The following is an 18,398-nucleotide window of genomic DNA, read 5'->3' on the forward strand; positions in this document are numbered from 1 at the left end:
ACCTGTTCCTTCTTTTTAAGTACCCACTAAATATTTTTCTACAGCGACTCAACTAAAATGGAAAAAAACCCCAAACAGTACCACTTCAATAACGGTTTTATCAGCAATCTAGCAAAGTGTAAAAACCTGACGAAAAAGGCAAGGTGGTGCCATTAACGTGTTCCTTTTTTTCTCAGCTAATGTTTGCGGAGCAGTTTGCCCCCCACTCGTGCACTGCCTGGCCCAGCAAGCCACCTCTCAGTGCCGACTGACATTCCGGAAAATGCACGAATATACTGATTGTATATTAGGAATCTGCAGTGTATGGCTTTTTTTTTAATTAAATCTGTAACAACGGTTTTTAATTCTGGACGTCTGATAATCATAATTAGTATGATTATTGTTAATAATTTTATGATTCTGTTATTTTAATTCAGCGGCAGTTGAATGTGGTTTTGCAGCCGCAGAATTTCTTCATGCATCTCCAGCAGTGAAGTACAAATCTTTTTCTCTTGTGGTTCATTGTTGCTCTTTGCATCTCCTTTACCAGATGACTTCTCAACCAGTTGTTTCTCAAGTGTTTCTTGCACTTGTTTTTTGGTATCCTGGGCACAAAATTGATCTTTGTACCCGTGTATCAAGGACAGTAGATAGAGAGTATAGTGGCTTGGAGAATGCACGCCTGAAGCATTTTGTGACGGTACCCAAAAGTGTGATTTTCACCGTCTGAACTTCGGAATCTGTCTTGTCACACTTGTAAATGAATGTGCACTTATGTCAGCACATCCTGCTAAAGCATTTTTGCTGGGGTACCAAGGTCTGTTTGTTTTTCTCTCCTCTGCGTGCTTAAAATGAGTAACTATTCACCTCCGGATGGCAAAACAGTCGGAGATGCTTCTGTGGCACAATAAGCCTTCATTTACAGCAAGCTACAGAGTGTGAGCCATGCAGCTTAAACTTTTAGTGCCACTTTCTTCCATAGCATTTGCTATATTACAAGCGTTGTCACGAAGCACAGCGTGCACATTACATTTTGAAATGTTCCACTTCGTTAACATGGAATCGAAAGCTTGTGCAATGAAAGTTGCAGAATGAGAACTCTTTTTTGCCTCAACATTTTCATCAATCCAGTGTGCCATTATACTCCACATACTCATGGGGCTGACCTCTGAGCTCCACATATCTGTAAGTGAAGCTAATTCTGGTGAGATTGTTTCTTAAAAGTTTGTGGATATGTGTAGCAATCATGTCATATAATGCAGGCAGTGAGACATCTGTAAAGTATCCCCGGCTTGGAAGAAAGTACAGAGGTTCTTAATGATGTGGTAGCTGGCGAAATCCCTTGTCCTCATCTAGGGAAAAAGATTGGTCAGTATGTTGGTTAGTAGTTATGCCTTTAGCTCTGGTGCTGTCTTGAGGAAATGTCTTCACATTCTGAAGGGTTTGCTGATTTAACTTTCATTTTGGTGGCAGTTGTTGCTAAAAATTCTGTGTATAATTCATTACATGGGTTCTTCAGATAGGTAATTAAATTTGTGATTTTGAATGATTTAATTCTAAAGTCTCCTCGCATTTTCATTTTTGCAGACAGAACAGATAGCAACTATGTTGTCTTCATTTTTCACAGAAAAATATGACCACACGGCTGACACGTGGCTTTACTAATGATATCTGCCCAATGAGTAAACAACGCACTTAGTGCTCCTGTCAGCAAAACTAGGAAACCTTTTTTTTTTTTTTTTTGTGAGCGCAAAAGGCTGTGCTTGCATGCATGTTTTTCTGCAGCTTAATGTCTGCCTCACCGAACAATGAAACCAACATTTAATTAATTAATGATCTGACAATGTTGATAAGCCCGAATTATATCGGTTGTCACTAATAATTTAAATGTACATATCTGTCCGATTCAATGTGTCATTTTTATTGAACATCAGCAAATAACAATACAGTTTCCGATATATTGTGCATCTCAACTTTTTTTTAAATGTATGACCAATGCATTATTTATCTGTATTACATGGTGGGTATACTGACCAATGTGTATTACTACAGAGAGAAAGAAGGCGGCCAACTAAATGACAGTATAAGTCACAGGGCAGTCACATAACACTAAAGAAATTTAATTTTTTTTTTTTTTTTGGATTTAGGTACAAATTTCACAAAACACAGATATCAGTGATCTGTTTTGAAATGTCCATTTATTTTGCTGCTTTAAATGTAATGGGGAAATATACAAAAAGTTTACAACAAATAACAGCTAGGTCTAGATACTTCAGTTTGTTTAAAGGTTTTTTTTTATGAATGGATTCCCCTTGATAATTTTGTTTATATTAACAGTTAGGCTGATGTAATGGTCAGCTTAATTATCAGGTCAGGTTGGGGAGCATGCACTGGTACAGCTCCTTGCTGCACTCACCACACGATGAAACTGCTCGGGACCATGATTGGCACCCCTCCAGTCCAGTCCCACCCCTTCCGTAATTGACCATCTGTCTGCAGCCAGGTGTTATATGGGCATCCTCTTCACCTGCTCTAGCCGCTCGGGTCCTCAACAATGAGGATCCTTCGAACCAGATTACCCTCGAGGGATTGCGCCATATGGCCATAGTGCCGTAACGGACTCTTTCTCACAATGCAGGTAATGTGCCTCATTTAGGACTCCATGAGCAACCGTTTATTCAACAGAAAGTCAAACCAGCAGTACCCAAGAATTCTCTAAAGAAACACAGTACCAAAGGAGTTCAGTCTTTGTCTCATGGCACTGGATAGCATCCATGTCTAGCAAGCATATAGCAAAACAGGAAGCATCAGTACCCTAAAGACTGGAGCGCCATACACCGTTTACAAGTGACCTCATGGCCCCTCCGCCCCATGTTCTCCCAGTCCATCTACTCATTTCATAGGAAGAGTCACCAGAGACATTAATGTTGTTGCCCAAGTAAGTAAACTGCCCCGCGACCCTACCCAACACCCAGTCCATGCAAGCATTGAACAGAGTAGGAGCAAGGATACACACCTGACAAACCCCAGAATCAACTGGCAAAAACATAAAGGTTCTGCCTCCACTCTGCACAGCACTAACTTTACCAGCCTACAGGCCGGCCATAATATCCAGTAACTTCAGGGGATCCTGCAAAATTTCAGCATGTCCCACAGGGCAGCTCGATCAACTGAGTTGAATGCTTTATGAAATTGACAAAGGCTGCAAAGGAACTCTGCCAATATTCGCGTTTGCGCTTCATGAGAAACCTCAATGCCAGGATGCGGTCAATGGTAGACTTCTTATGCGTCAAACCAGATTGCTGCAGTCGCTGGTTGGGGAGCAAGTGACCAAGGATCCTATTTGAATGACCCTAGCAAGAACTTCACCCAACACCAAAAACAGTGTCATTATATAGTTGCTGCAATCCAGCCGATCACCCTTCACTTTCCAAATAGGCATGACAAGTCCTGTTTTCCATTGAGCTGCGATGATGCCCATCTCTCAAATGGAAGCAATGATTGCTTGCAATGCCTGGAGGACAGCTTTACTACCAGCCTGGAGTTTATCTACGACTGGTTTTAAACATTATGTAAAAAGTATAAAAGAATGCAGACTACAAATGCATCATTTCTTAAATAAAATACCTTACTAATACAGTATCTTAAGGTGAAAAATGTAACTTATGTAGTAGTTCAATAATAACGGCTTAGCTGTCAATCTGAAAAATTTGTTTATATTGATATGTTTGCTTGACACAATTTTATTTAAAAGAAATTAGAGTTTGGACAAGATATTAAAAAGTCCTTCCATCCCGCCTTCACAGAAAATTTGTTATTACCTTTTACAATTTAATATCTATATAGTCATCATTGTTTCTCTAGATGTTCCAAAATGAAAAATCCAGTAATGTTAGTACATTAGATTTTGATAGACTAACAAATTTCTTTTTGTAGAATTTGCAGTGTTTTGGAACTAATATGTTGCTTTCAGTATCTAGTTTCCATTTGTTTCTGCTTTTATAAATATTCTGTGATCATTTTCAGTTCAGTCTAACTTTTTTTTACATTGTCATATATTTGCTTCTCGTATTTAGTGCAGACACTGTAGAATTGTAGTGAGAAATAAAGCTTACATGTAGGTATGTATTAATATGTATTTCATGTAAATTGTGTTTTACTAACTTAGTATTTTGTACACAAATTTAGTTCTTTGAACAGTTTGATGATGATGAAATTGGAGCATTGGATAATGCAGAGTTAGAAGGCTATATTGGCACAGGTAGTGAACGCCTGGAGGAAGTAATACAGGAGTACTACAGAATGAAAGCTAAAGAGTAAGTATGTTTTACATTTTCACATCTAATGCATCATATTCTAGGTTTGTGGCCATAGCATAGTAAAAGGACTTTTATGCCTTATTGAGCTTTTGAAGTGTGTTTTTGGGTATCTTGTGCTCTGGGTATGTTGCTTAATGGGTCTCAGGGAAGCAATGTGTATACATATTTATGGGAGAAATGTGAATTTATTTTGTGTATTTAATGACATCGCGGTCTGCTTACATGGATTAGTTTCCTCACAACTTGCATGTTGATTGGGCCAATTTAGCGTTGCTGTTCAACCTGACTGCATGGTTTTGCAGCATAGCAGGAGATTGGTGCGCTTAGTGGAAATCTGCCCAAACACAGAGAAAAAGTATGCATGTTTTCAGTATTCTGTAAGTTGTTAATGCTTTTGGGATTGTTTCTTCACTTTGAATATGTTGTAAACTGTTTATATTTAATTAGCCACGTAATCAAATACATTTAAAATTTTCTAATATCTCTTACATTACATGTACCTTCATCATCTTTCCTCCGTATCCTTCTGTGTCTGAACCTCTCTTGACCAGTGCGCCCTTGGTCAAGCATGTTCTTATAAAGCCTGCTTCTCAGCCTTGCTCGCCTCCCGTCTGCTTTTGTACACTTCTGTCTTTAAAGGCAACTTTCAGCATGCTTGCAGCTCCACTCGTGATTCTCACACTTCCTATTGCAGTTACATCATGAAGGCCAAACTAGCCAACCACATCAGAGTCAAAACTGACTCTCTCTCTCTCTCTCTCTCTCTCTCTCTCTCTCTCTCTCTCTCTCTCTCTCTCTCTCTCTCTCTCTCTCTCTCTCTCTCTCTCTCTCTCTCTCTCTATATATATATATATATATATATATATATATATATATATATATATATATATATATATATATATATATATATATATATATCTATATATCTATATATATATTTATTCGCAGATAAGTCGGGTCTTGATTTTATCGTATAATTTTTGGTATTTTACAATGTCGATCGTATAAGTCGAATGCAGAAAACTCACTCTATTGGTCCAAGAGATTATGATATGCTAATGCCCACCTGAGAGAATAACCATGGAGCACACTGCCTTTTTTTCTTTCTATGTATTGTGCCTACATGACCACATGGTAATACCCAAACTATTCTGAACAAACATTTGCACTGATTTGTGTTTTTTGTATCTCACACTCTCATACATCTTTATTGTTAGAGCATCCCTTATCTACTATGGAGCGTTCAATCAGAAGAAAATATGAAGCTGGTTTAAAATTAAATATCGTTGTAGCGAAAGAAATTGGTAGCTGCACTGCTGCAACAAAATTTGATTCATCTGAAAAACTGATGTGAGATTGGAGGAGACAAGAAAAATTAAAAAAAAAAAAATTAAGTGTGACATTTTTTGAAGGGGCACATAAGTCGGGGTCTGATTTTTCTGATCGATTTTTCGGGTTTCAAGACCCGACTTATACGTGAGTACATACGGTAATCTGATTCCTCTGAGGAACTGGAAACACAAACCCACACACACTCTGACCATAGAATTTTATTATGAGGTAGATTATATAATATCAGTTGCTTTTACATGAACCAAAATTAAGGGAAAAAAATCCAAAAGCTTTAATTTGTTAAAGTGCATTTATTATGCACTGGCACTGAATCAATAGCTATAAAGGTCTGTGGCCCTGCAAGACAGGCTTGACTGGCCCAGACGCCTAGAGCCTTGGCCTATGAGGCTTTACAGGAGAAAAAACTCTTAACTGTTCCAGTAACTCAAACAAAAGTCCCCACAAAAGGAAAGAAATGTCAAAAACGTACCAGCTTGTAAAGGGCAGACAAAGTGTCTTTTTAAGTAAAGGATTATTAAACAAAAATAAGTAAAATAGTAGGATATGGTCAAAAGAGAAAAAAGAGGCAAAAAGGTATTGTCAGAAGGCAAAAAAAATCCTTAGTCCAGAGCAAAATGGCCAGGAAAATTCAGACAAAAAAGCAATACTCATGAATGCAAAATTGTATTTGTTTTTGAGCTTTATACAAACCCAATTTTCCCCAAAGGGACAAACAGTTGTGTCTGTCTAATAATTATTGAACTCTTGCAGATTTTCTTTTATGTCTCACTAGCTGTTCCCCATGGCTCCGCCTGAGAGAGGTCAAAATCAGCTGGAATGCTCAAGCAAATTATAGAAAAGAACCCCAATCTAAATCCGTTAAGTAGTTCTCTCGATTGTGATTTCTCAGTTTTTTTTATTTTTAATAAATTTGCAAAAACCTCAAGTAAACTTTTTTCACGTTGTCATTATGGGGCATTGTGTGTAGAATTCTGAGGAAAAAAAATGAATTTAATCCATTTTGGAATAAGGTTGTAACATAACAAAATGTGGAAAAAGTGATATGCTGTGAATACTTTCTGAATGCACTGTAAATCCGTTAAGTAGTTCCCTTCTGAAAAGAAGTCAGACAGACAGACAGACAGACAGACAGACATTGGATTTTTTATATATATAGAGATGTCACTTTCTTGTCGAATTGCTTTGTTTAAGACTTAAGCCTACTCAAAATGAGGACAGCCCAGGCTTGAACCCACAGTCTTTTTCTTATGTGGAAGCAGCTCTTACCTCTACACCAGCCAAGCAGACAGTCGACTTTCTGATGATTGATATTTGAGCTTCGGTTTTTAATTATTGATAGCAACATGTACATTGAATAATTTCTTTTTTTTGTTATATTCTTGAATAAAAGTTCACTTGTTTTTGAAAAACGTTTCTGTTTTAGTTGCGAGGCAAAAAACGTAGAACACATTTCCTGTCATTCTACATTTTACCCAAATCATTGTAGACATGGAACACACATGAAATATATGTATTCAAATAATAAAATATTATTCACTGTATACAATTCAAGGCATCTCACACCCAGATAAACAGACTTGAGCTGGGAGAACTTCAGCTACTTAGGTCGAGGATGGGATAGCAGGTTGCTTGCTGCTTGTGCCGACTGTCACATTTTAAACAAAGACAGTGATGAAGAGATGCAAAGGAATTTAAGGTGGCCTGGCATTGCATCTTTCTTCATAGGCTTCAAAAAAAAATGAAGAAGAAAAATGTATTATTTGTTTTTTATTAATACATGGTGAGCAACTCTTGCTGATGAAAATAAAAGAACTAAGCACAATGTTTTTGTGTGATTAATTTCATTGACACTGATATCAATCAATCTTTAAATACAGAACCTGTTGCTGTAAGATAGCAATGACAGCTCTGCATTGCCTTTGCTTATGCTAAAACATCAGTACTAAACTTCAGTCTGATTAAGCATATGTGAATTGGCATTGGTAAACTGGCCCTTGTGTGTGGGGATGTGTGTTCACCCTGCAGTGGAGTGGCACACTGTCTGGGTGTTGTCCCTGCCTTCTGTCTGAAGCTTGCCGTGATGGGGATCCACTGCCTCGTGACCCTGCCCTGGATAAACTGGTTAAAAAGTTGGATGGATGGGTGGATTATTTGTCAATTTATTTGCTTGTTCATGTATTTATTTTTATTATTGTACCTATTGCAGAAAAATATTCAAATAGGTTAATGGATGAAAGCTATTGAGGACAACAATTATTATAATTAAGGTGTTATTAATATTGAACATTATTATAATCCAGGTGTTGTTCTTACCTTGCATGCTGTGATTGCTAGAGTAGCCTCTAGCTGCCCTGTGACTATTCCCTGGATCAGCAGGGTAGGAAGATAAATTAATGGATTATTATTATTACTATTTGCCTGTAGTGGAAGAAAATATATAAATAGATTAATAGATTGAAGATATATGGGGTTATTGTTGTTTTAAGTACACCGATATGTCTATTATTTTGAATGAGTATGGTTCATCTTGGGGTTATGAGCTGGTTAATATACATGTATTGCTATGAGATGCTGAGGGTGCAAGTCACAATGTAAGGTGCACACGTAGGCATTATCAATCCAGCAGCAGACAGTATCTTTATGAATGCTTCCATGAAGAATATAAACAATTATGTAACTTTTTTCGGTTATTATTGTCTAGTTGTCTACAGAATTGAGAGAGCAATTCACATCTGGGCATCAGCATTTAGTGTCAATAACAGTACTTGACGATGATTTTCCAAGGTGAATCCATTCCTCAGGCCCTGAAGGGTACTGCAGAGCAAGACTAACTTGGCAAAGTGATATGCACAGCCAGTCCCCTGTTAACCTCCTTAGCATTATGTTTACCCCCTTTATAAATGAGCCAAAAACGTTTTTTTTTTTTCTTCAACAAGTAAAAATATTTCTAATAGAAGCAGGTAACACCAAAACATAAATGCAGTATTAAAGGTATATCTGATGTCCTTTGTATGGTGTGTTTCGAAGCAGTCACCAACATACAGCCCGATGATGCACTCGGGAGAGCAGAAGCGTGTTTCTTACTGCACTTATATTATTTTACTGTTGCTTGCACATGCAAAGGTAGAACATCAGTGCCTGACCTGCATAGTTGACATGACTGTTCTGTTATTGTAGGCTACCAAAAAGCATAGCTTAGTGACGTCTAAGTTTCCCCTGACATGAATATGCATTGTGAATAGTATTTAGGGGGTTAACATCTTTCTTGTCCTTCTGCAAAGGCAAAGAGGCAGCCACAAATCAACTTGAAACAAGGATGAATCTTCAGGAGGCCAAATTCCCCAGGCACATGTTACAGTAGTTCAGTCTGTATGCATCGGTTTCACCATATGTGTCAATGTCTCATAACTAATTTACGCTGTCATCAGTATCACTTGATTGAACTAATGGTTTATTTACACTTTCTTCTAAAACTGGTTTTACAGCTTTTTGTTTCTACGCCATTGTGTTTTTTTTTTGTTGTTGCTGAAGGCTCCACCCCATTCATGAATGTTGATGTCATAGAGTGGCAGAACACATGAAAAAGTTGTGAATTTTTTTTGCAATATTATGTAATTTCATCCATAAGATTGAAGTTGAAACACTGTCCCAAATGTTTTCTGTATTAATGTTCCATATTTCATCAATCAGCTTAACCCAGTTAGGTATGAGGAATACCCATATTTACATAGAATTCTTAGCCCATGCAAGTTGTTCAGGGTTAATGCCAAGAATGTTAAAATGGCTGAATCTCACAGCAATGGTTTACTTTTTGCTTTTTAGATTCTTAAAACCTGTGTACTTTGTTTTGTTATATGTGTAATCTTAACCTGGTGGTCAATATTCTTAAAATATTTTGACTTGAAAAATTAATGTATGTATTTGGTAAGTTTTTAAAGCTTTTCATGACATTGGGACTCCCTTTAGCTCCATTTGAAAGCAAAAAAACGGATTACTGTAGTTATTTTTTTAAATTAATAAGATATACTTCACTTTAGAATTCAAAATAATATATTGATTGTGACAAAATAACTTTGTCTTGAAAAAGATTTGTATTTTCTCAAGGTTCGAGGTTTCTGTGCCAATAAATAAGGGTACTAACTGAAGTCCATGTATTAGGATTAAGACGGCCAAGTATATCCTCGGGCTTAAGTAAATAATAGACAACCCATAATGTCTAGAGTAAATGGCATGAAATATGTGGAGTACACTAAAATCTTTGTTCTGGTTTCATTACAAAGGACATGACATAAGATTAAAAAAAAAATGCTGAAACCTGCATAATCTAATTTAGGGTTGTTGAGGTCCAGAGCTTATCTAGGCATAAGGCATTATTGTACTTTGGCAAAGTGCTAGTATATTAGAGGCATGCTATGTACACATTCACAACTGCAGGGCACACAGGGCAACACATTCTTCTGCTGAAATCTAGGAAGGAAAGCAGATTACCTTTTTGGCGATGCAGGTTGTTGGGAGCATTTAGAGATGGGCAGAATGTGGAGACTCCACACAGATCTAACGTGATGTAAGATTTGAACCCAGAATTATGGATCTGTAAGGCAGCTTATCCCTGCACAAGAGTGTCATCTTTTTTGCATATGAGCTTAATGAAGTTGAGATTGTTAGTCCAGATCCAGACAAAGAGTATAGTTATGATTAAAATGTACTTAAACTTGAAAAATGTATTAAGGTATGCATTCTAAATCAGTACACTGAACTAGTGCTGTGCAATTTCTTAAACGTTCACATTGTCATTTCAAAACATCAGTGTAAGATACTATCGCCTCTTGGGGATATTAAAGATGCTTGTAGATTGCAAAACATTAGCTTCTCTACCCATGTACTGTCAGAAGCATCTACAAAGGGTGATGGGGGGAATGGCATAGGCGTTTTGGCTCCAGATACAGGTGTTAGTTTCATAGATTGCTGCATTTTGACATATGTTGCAGTATTTGGTAGTGTTATTAGGATAACTCAAAAGTGATTCATACCAAGTTCTTTTAAACATGCTAAAAGAAGTGAAGCCATATTGACATGAAACTCTAAAATCAGATCTGACTCATCATAAATGTCTACCACAAGGAAACTAGAGATTATTATTTTTACTCACTCAAACACTCCATCGTCATATTTTATTTTATTTTTTTTTTTGCCATCTTCTGAACAAAACAAAGCAACTCGGCATGGAATATAGAAAAAAAATCATAATTGTGTTTCATCATGACATAGCTGTCAGTAGCGCATATTTCATTTTCTCTTCTCATGCGTGCAGATGACATGCAGCAAAAAACACATAATGCCAAGTTTTGATTGGTATTGCGAGTTTGCAATGTGAGATGTGCTTTCAGAAGGATAATGGCACTAGCTTTAAAAAAAATGTATGGCATCGCTTTAGTATATAGTGTAATCCATCTATTTCAGATTTATTGCCTCATGTACACAGTACAATTAGCTCCTGTTTGCCTGCAACATGTGCTTGAAGTGAAAACAAATTGCTGGCAATGGATGTTAGGGATGGAGCTGCTAAGTAAGAGGAAAAGAGGAAGGTCTAAGAGAAGGTTGATGGATGTAGTGAGAGAGGAGATGAAGGTGGTGGGTGTAATGGAGCTCGATGCAGAGGACAAGAAGAAATGGAAAAAGATGATCCGCTATGGCAACACCTAACAGAAGCAGCCAGAAGAAGAACACTCCGTGTCCTTTCCTCTTCCCAAGGCATTATTACTTTTACACGATGGGTGAGGGGTTCTTCCTTGGATGTTGGAGTACTTGTGGATGTGCATGTCATATTGAAGAGAGGGGAGATCCTTTTGAATCTACATGCACCATGATACACTAACATTAAATTGAAGGTAAGAGGATCCACATGAAACTTCAAGCACCGCCCACAAGGCCAAACAAGCAGTGCCATTTGAGTGTCCGACAGCTTTCTTGTGAGGTGCGCAAAATTGAAAAAAAAATTTTTAAATAGTAGCAAACAAATAACGCTGTACCAGAAGCTGCATAGAGCAGGGGACTATCCTGGTCTTTTAAAACCTCTCTAAAAAACCCTAAAATCTTGGATGAAATGCATAATGGACCTTATCATGACATACTTTTATATTTCATTTAAATATACTAAATTGCATTTATATCTTGTCTCATTATGGGCAGGATTTATTTTGTACTAACAAAAAAAAAAGTCTTGTATATCTTTATGCACTGATCAGTGTCCATTCTGCCTTGCAAGGCAGGCAAACATTGTGTATTTGCAAGGAACAGCATGGCAAACGAACTTTGTGGAGCATGCAAGAAGAATCCCTCTTTGTCTCTTCCCTTTTCTTTTCTTTGGTTGCTAATTAGCTCTTTCATATTGAAAGGGTATAAAAATGAGTGGGGTAGCTGGACCAAGTAAGAAGCCAAAAACCCACCACTTTCATACAGAGTGGGAGGAGGACTTTTTTTTCACAATGTCATATTCGAAATGCGTTTGCCTCATCTGTCAGTCTACCATTGCTATTCCGAAGAGGGGAAATGTGGAGCGGCATTTTCGGACTGTTCATAAAATCTACGACATTAACTTCCCTCCGAAAAGCAAGCTGCGAAAGGTGAAGGAACTAAAATCCCAGTTGTCCGGACAGGAATCATTTTTCTCCCAGGTGACCACAAAAGCGAAGGCATCCACCGAAGCATCATTCCAGGTGAGTCACTTAATCATTAAGCACAAGAAGTCCTTCCAAGACGGAGAGATAATAAAAGAAGCATTCGTTGAAGCAGCTGACTCGTTGTTCCGAGACTTTAAAAACAAACCAGAAATATTATCTTCAATCAAAGCTGTTCAGCTGTCAAGAAATACAGTTACACGGCGCTCTGAAGCCATGGCCAAGGATTTGACCCATCAACTTTGGAAGGATATTGCGGATTGCCAGTGTTTCACATTGCAATTAGATGAGTCAACAGATGTGAGTGACACAGCGCAGTTGTGCATTTTTATTCAGATGGTGTTTACCGATATGACTGCAAAAGAGGAGCTGTTAACCATACTGCCCATGAAAGAACACATGCGGGGAGAGGACATTTTTCAGTCTTTCAAAAACTTTATTGAGAGAGCCCAACTCTAAGTGTGGAAACCGGTGTCTATCACCACGGATGGTGCGCCAAGCGATAGTTGGCTGTTCGAATGGATTTATGTGCAGGGAGGATGATGTTTTTAATGGATTTAAGTGCAGGGAGGATGATGTTTTCCCCGACTTCCTCAATTACCACTGCATAATACACTAACAAGCGTTATGCGCAAAAATACTCAACATGAAAGAGATAATGGATGTGGCAACAAAGATCGCCTGTTCTATTCGTGCCAGATCTCTTCAAAGACGGTTGTTCCATGCACATCTGGAGGAGGCTGGCTGCAACCACTCTTGAGTTGTCACTTCACACTGACATGAGATGGCTTAGTCAAGGGAAATTCCTGCAAAGATTTTGAGAGCTCTGTCCGGAGATTAAGGAGTTTTTCCTTGTAGCTAAACATGCAGAATACAACAAACTAAATGACGACCAGTGGCTGCTAGACTTGCCATTTTTAACTGATGTAACCAACATGTTGAATGACCTTAATGTAGAGCTGCAAGGAAAAGGCAAAACCGTGATCAATATAATCCACTCAGTTAATGCTTTTAAATGTAAAATGTTACATCTGTCCTCAAAGTTGCAGCACCATGATTTCCAGAATGTTGCATCAGACCTGGAGATGCAAGGGTAGGCGTTTGCACAGCTTGACAGTGCACGCACGCTACACAGAGCAGAATGAAAAGTGTCTGTCAGAATTTGACAAATGATAGATGATAGATAGATAGATAGATAGATGGATACTTTATTAATCCCAAGAGGAAATTCACATAATCCAGCAGCAGTATACTGATACAAAGAAACAATATTAAATTAAATAGTAATAAAAATGAAAAAAATTAAAATAAAATTAATGTTAGCATTTACTCCCCCGGGTGGAATTGAAGAGTCGCATAGTGTGGGGGAGGAACGATCTCCTCAGTCTGTCAGTGGAGCAGGACAGTGACAAAAGTCTGTCACTGAAGCTACTCCTCTGCCTGGAGATGACACTGTTCAGTGGATGCAGTGGATTATTCATGATTGACAGGAATTTGCTTAATGCCCGTCGCTCTGCCACAGATGTTAAACTGTCCAACTTTAATCCTATAATAGAGCCTGCCTTCTTAACAAGTTTGTCCAGGCGTGAGGCGTCTTTCATCTTTATGCTGCCACCCCAGCACACCACCGCGTAGAAGAGGGCACTCGCCACAACCGTCTGGTGGAACATCTGCAGCATCTTACTGCAGATGTTGAAGGATGCCAACCTTCTCAGAAAATATAGTCTGCTCTGACCTTTCTTACATAGAGCATCAGTATTGACAGTCCAGTCCAATTTGTCATCCAGCTGCACTCCCAGATATTTAAAGGTCTACACCCTCTGCACACAGTCACCTCTGATGATCACAGGGTCCATGAGGGGTTTCAAGACTTTGCTTTACTTGAGCCAGTCGCTACATTCATGTGCTACCCTTTTTGGGAAGATGCTGAGGTTGATTCGTTCTCATCAGAAATTGCAACACTGTTTCAAATGAACTTGTCTGAAGTGGAGGATTTTGACACTGTAAGCTGACATTCAGCTGAAGTCCAGGGCTCATGAACAGTTCTGGAACTTACTTACAGAGGAAAAGTTCCCCAACATGAGGAAATCTGCTACCTCCTTGACTGTACTGTATTATTCGGCTCCACTTATTTATGCATGTCAGCCTTTTCCCACATTAAGACTTGTCAAGTCTAAATACCGTTCAACTATGACTGATGATCATCTGGAAGTGTGCTTGAGGCTGGCTATCAGCAGCTACTGTCCGGACTATGCATCCCTGGCTGATTCCATTCAGTGCAAGTCATCAGAGTAAGGTAAGGATAAAAAATGTATTGTGCAATATGGGTTCATGCAGTTATGTTTACCTATATTGCAGATTAAATTCAAATTCAATTTAAAAATACTTTATTTATTCCCAAGGGAAACTAATAATAATAATAATGAATACTCAGTAAATTTCTAAATAAATATATGTTTTGCATTTTTATAGTAGGTAGGTAGATTATTTTGACTTGGTCATTTATAAGCAGCTCGCAAGCTGAAAAAGTGTGGGCACACCTGCCTTAAGATATAAATTCATAGTGAATGTCACTCCAATCCTTGGTGATACTTTGGAATCTTTTATGTTTTTATCATATTTATAAAGGTGATTTATATGAATCTGCTTCTTCTGGCTTAAATGTATTAAAATTCACCCAAACCAGTTAATTTCAGCAGCAAGTCTGACCCCAACACTTGATGATAATTGTGCTCGACTAATTCTTCCATAGCTTAAATGGATAGTAGATTACTTTCAGAATCCTGAACAGGCTTGTATAAAAGGAGTCAATTATAATGTTGCCATAAGATTTACATAACCATTAAATATCAACATAACATTACAGTGAATGGCAACACTGAATGTTTTGTTTTATAGTTTTTATGTTTCCTTTTGAAGTGAGTTACTATAAATTTGGTTATGTATACTGTAAATCAGTGGTTCTCCAGCTGCAGGTTTTCATTCCAGGTTAAAAATGTTTAATTTTTCAGTTATAGTTTTTGACAGGGATAAATAATGGGTTGTGTGTTTGCTTTATTGTATAATATAAATATTGGTATTTTTTTTATTGGCATAGAGTGGCCATGTTTTAGGTAATAACAAAGCCTTTTTGTTTTTTTTTTCTTTCTTTTTTTTTGTTTTTTTTTTTTTAAGTATTCTTTGTAGCGACATTACTCTAGGTAATGCAAGGGTCCCCATTCTCTGTCCTGGAGGTCCCAGTGACTACAGATTTGTATTGTTTCCAGTTTCTTAAATAGAATGATTTTTGCTGCAAATTTTAGGTGAAATTTCCATTTATTCAAGCATTAATATTCATACCCCTCAATAATTTCTTATCACTACTGCTTCACAGCTTCAAAGTAATAAGTTGAATCCTTGGCCCAGGCACTGCTGATATGCAGTTTGCACATTGTCACTTTGTCTGTGTGGATTTTCCTCACAAGTCACAAAGACTTAATGTGTCTGGTTAATTTATAGCTGATGTAAGCAGGTGAAGGTGTGTACATGAATGATGCCTTCAGTTAAGGTGACCAGAATTTTTTGGGCCAATCTGGGAACATTGGATAGAAGAGCGTAGAATCTACAGATCACGAGTAGGGACTCTAAACACTACAGAATACAAAGCAAAAGCTTATTACGTGATTTCTCGCCAAAGTTGCAGGATGTGGTTAAGCATGACCTCCGTCAAAACACCGTGCACGTGCGGCGAATTCAAATTATTGTGGTGATGAGATGCATTCAAAAAAGTGAACCAGCTGAAACCAGGGACGAAATCTTACACCGGGGACATGTTTCTGAGTGGGGACAGTTGTCCGAAAAAGGGGACTGTCCCCAGAAAACGGGGACGAATGGTCACCTTACTTAAGTTGACTGCTGCCTCATCCGGGACTGGTTTTTGTATTGTGTGTTTTGGATTAAGAGAGTTGAAAGATTTGGTACCCAACAACCTTGTTCTGAAATAAGATTTTTTACAGTTCTGCAGTTCTACCTGCCATTTATAATATTTAGTGTAAACTAAAAACTTTTACTTTTTTAGGTACCAAAAACCTGATGATCTTGGTCCAAAACAGCTCCCTACGTTGGAGGAGACTGAGGAACATGAACAAGAACCAACAGAAATATTGGTGATTGAAGAGCCAAAAGAAAAATGGGACTGTGAATCTATCTTGAGTAAGCTTTATGTTTTAGTTATCAGAAATACTCAGTTCTCTTCAGGCAAATAACTTAAATACAGAAATGCAAACTATGTTCAGTTAAGGCTATGAATGAGGTTTACATTATACTGGCAAACAATGTAGCCTGCACAAGTTACTGTAAATTTATACAGCTTGTTAATTGTAGGGATGTAGAGGAATCACGTTTGTGGAATGTGTATTTAATAAATAACAGAGGAGTACACTAATTTAACAAGCATATTCTAATATTGCTGGCTTTTCTCCAAGCACAAAACATCATTTTGAACATAGAATCTATATATATAATTCACTAAGGCAAGGCACCCATGGAAAGCACGCCGGAAGGGGCGTGGATTCACTAAGCCGCCAACAAGTAAGGCACCTATGGCGCACGCAGGAAGGACCCAGGCCCACCAACTCCAAGACCATTGGATACGACAACAACTCATAGAGCCATGCCCACCAACTCGGACGCGACAACACAGAAAATCTGACGTCATTTATATTCGTCTGTCGTAAAAGGTACATGCAATCCCTGAGCCACGTTGACTGTTCATAGAGGTATGTTTCTCGCAGAGGTGAATCGCCATATGCAGCGTGTAAAACGGTTTGCGAGGTATATTCCATGGGATCCTTAAGACAATCATTTACAACTGAGGTTAAAACAAAATGAAGTAAGCAGTCTTTAAAAACCGAGTTTTCAGTTACGACGCACGACCGCGTGCACCATAGCAAACTGTTTTACATGCTACATACATCGATTTGCATCCGCGACAAACATGCGTCGTGTCTTTCCAGAAGTGTTTAGCATTCAATAAATAATTATGCATGAGATTGAGCGTGTGTCTACCTGCCGCAGAGAGGCGTGGGTGTGCCATTACGTCCCTACCCTTTGTACACACCCCCATCCCACCTCACTACTACCGTGGTCGGGTGTCTTGATGGATTATATATAGAAAAGCAGACAAAACCGCACAGAGCAATGAAAAGTCTACGTGAGTCACAGGTGCATCTGGACTGTGCAAAGATGGCAACGACTCAAGTGACGAGTTGGAGGTGGGCACATGAGCAGGCAGTGCTTACTGAATGAGTGGGCGCGATGGCAGTCCGGCAGTTTTCAGTCACGGAAGATTGTGTGTTGGTTCGTTCCGTGCATTGTTACAATGTTGCTTTTCTTGCTGATTTCTTACATTACCGATTTTTCAAATGTTAATTTTCTCCCTGTGCTTAAAAATCATTAAGAAACCGGCCTGATTATGTGGCGTATGGTACGCCGCGGGTTGGCTAGTTTGTAGAATTATTCTGAAAGTTTTGTCTGACTGCACCCATGTAATATGACATGCCCCAGCATGTAATGTAATTTGTGGCACATTTGCCTAAAGAGTAAGGCTATAAAATGAAAGACTGATGCCAGTTTAATCCCTAACACTTACAAACTGTGTCCTGAACAACTCATTTGATATACCAGAGTTCCATTTGCATTAATATAGAGGAGAAAGAGTTTTCAGTATGTGCTATTTTTTATTTTCTTTAATAAATGCCAATTAAAATATTAATTTTATGTAAAAAGCACACATATACATAAGCCACAACTACTTAAGTACTTCTGGGTTCCTAGCTTTATTAATTCAATTTATGTTATTATTACAGTATATCATTTAAAATCTATGAAAATATTCCACAAGCCTTGACCTAACCAGTGTGTATTTTTTTCTTTAGCCCAAGGCTACAAAGTGCAAAATAGTTATTAAATATGGATGTAAGAAGATAATTTTGTATTACTAATAAATCTAACATTATTCCAGAGGTAGCTTGTGGTTTTAGGCAACATTGATGCATCATGAAACCAAACATGCAGTTGCTAGTATTTGTTT

At 38.0% G+C, this 18,398-nt stretch overlaps 1 protein-coding gene across 1 annotated transcript in view; it reads left to right on the forward strand.

Moving 5' to 3' along the window:
- ltv1 (LTV1 ribosome biogenesis factor) overlaps positions 1-18,398 on the forward strand; it is a 79,245-nt gene that overhangs the window by 49,485 nt on the left and 11,362 nt on the right. Inside the window, exons 7-8 of the mRNA XM_039748238.1 lie at positions 4,168-4,295; positions 16,386-16,519. Of these exons, the coding sequence (XP_039604172.1) occupies positions 4,168-4,295; positions 16,386-16,519 (262 nt within the window). The remainder of the gene's footprint in view (positions 1-4,167; positions 4,296-16,385; positions 16,520-18,398) is intronic.

Source organism: Polypterus senegalus, chromosome 3 (genome assembly GCF_016835505.1).
Source record: "Polypterus senegalus isolate Bchr_013 chromosome 3, ASM1683550v1, whole genome shotgun sequence".
Lineage (NCBI taxonomy): Eukaryota > Metazoa > Chordata > Cladistia > Polypteriformes > Polypteridae > Polypterus > Polypterus senegalus.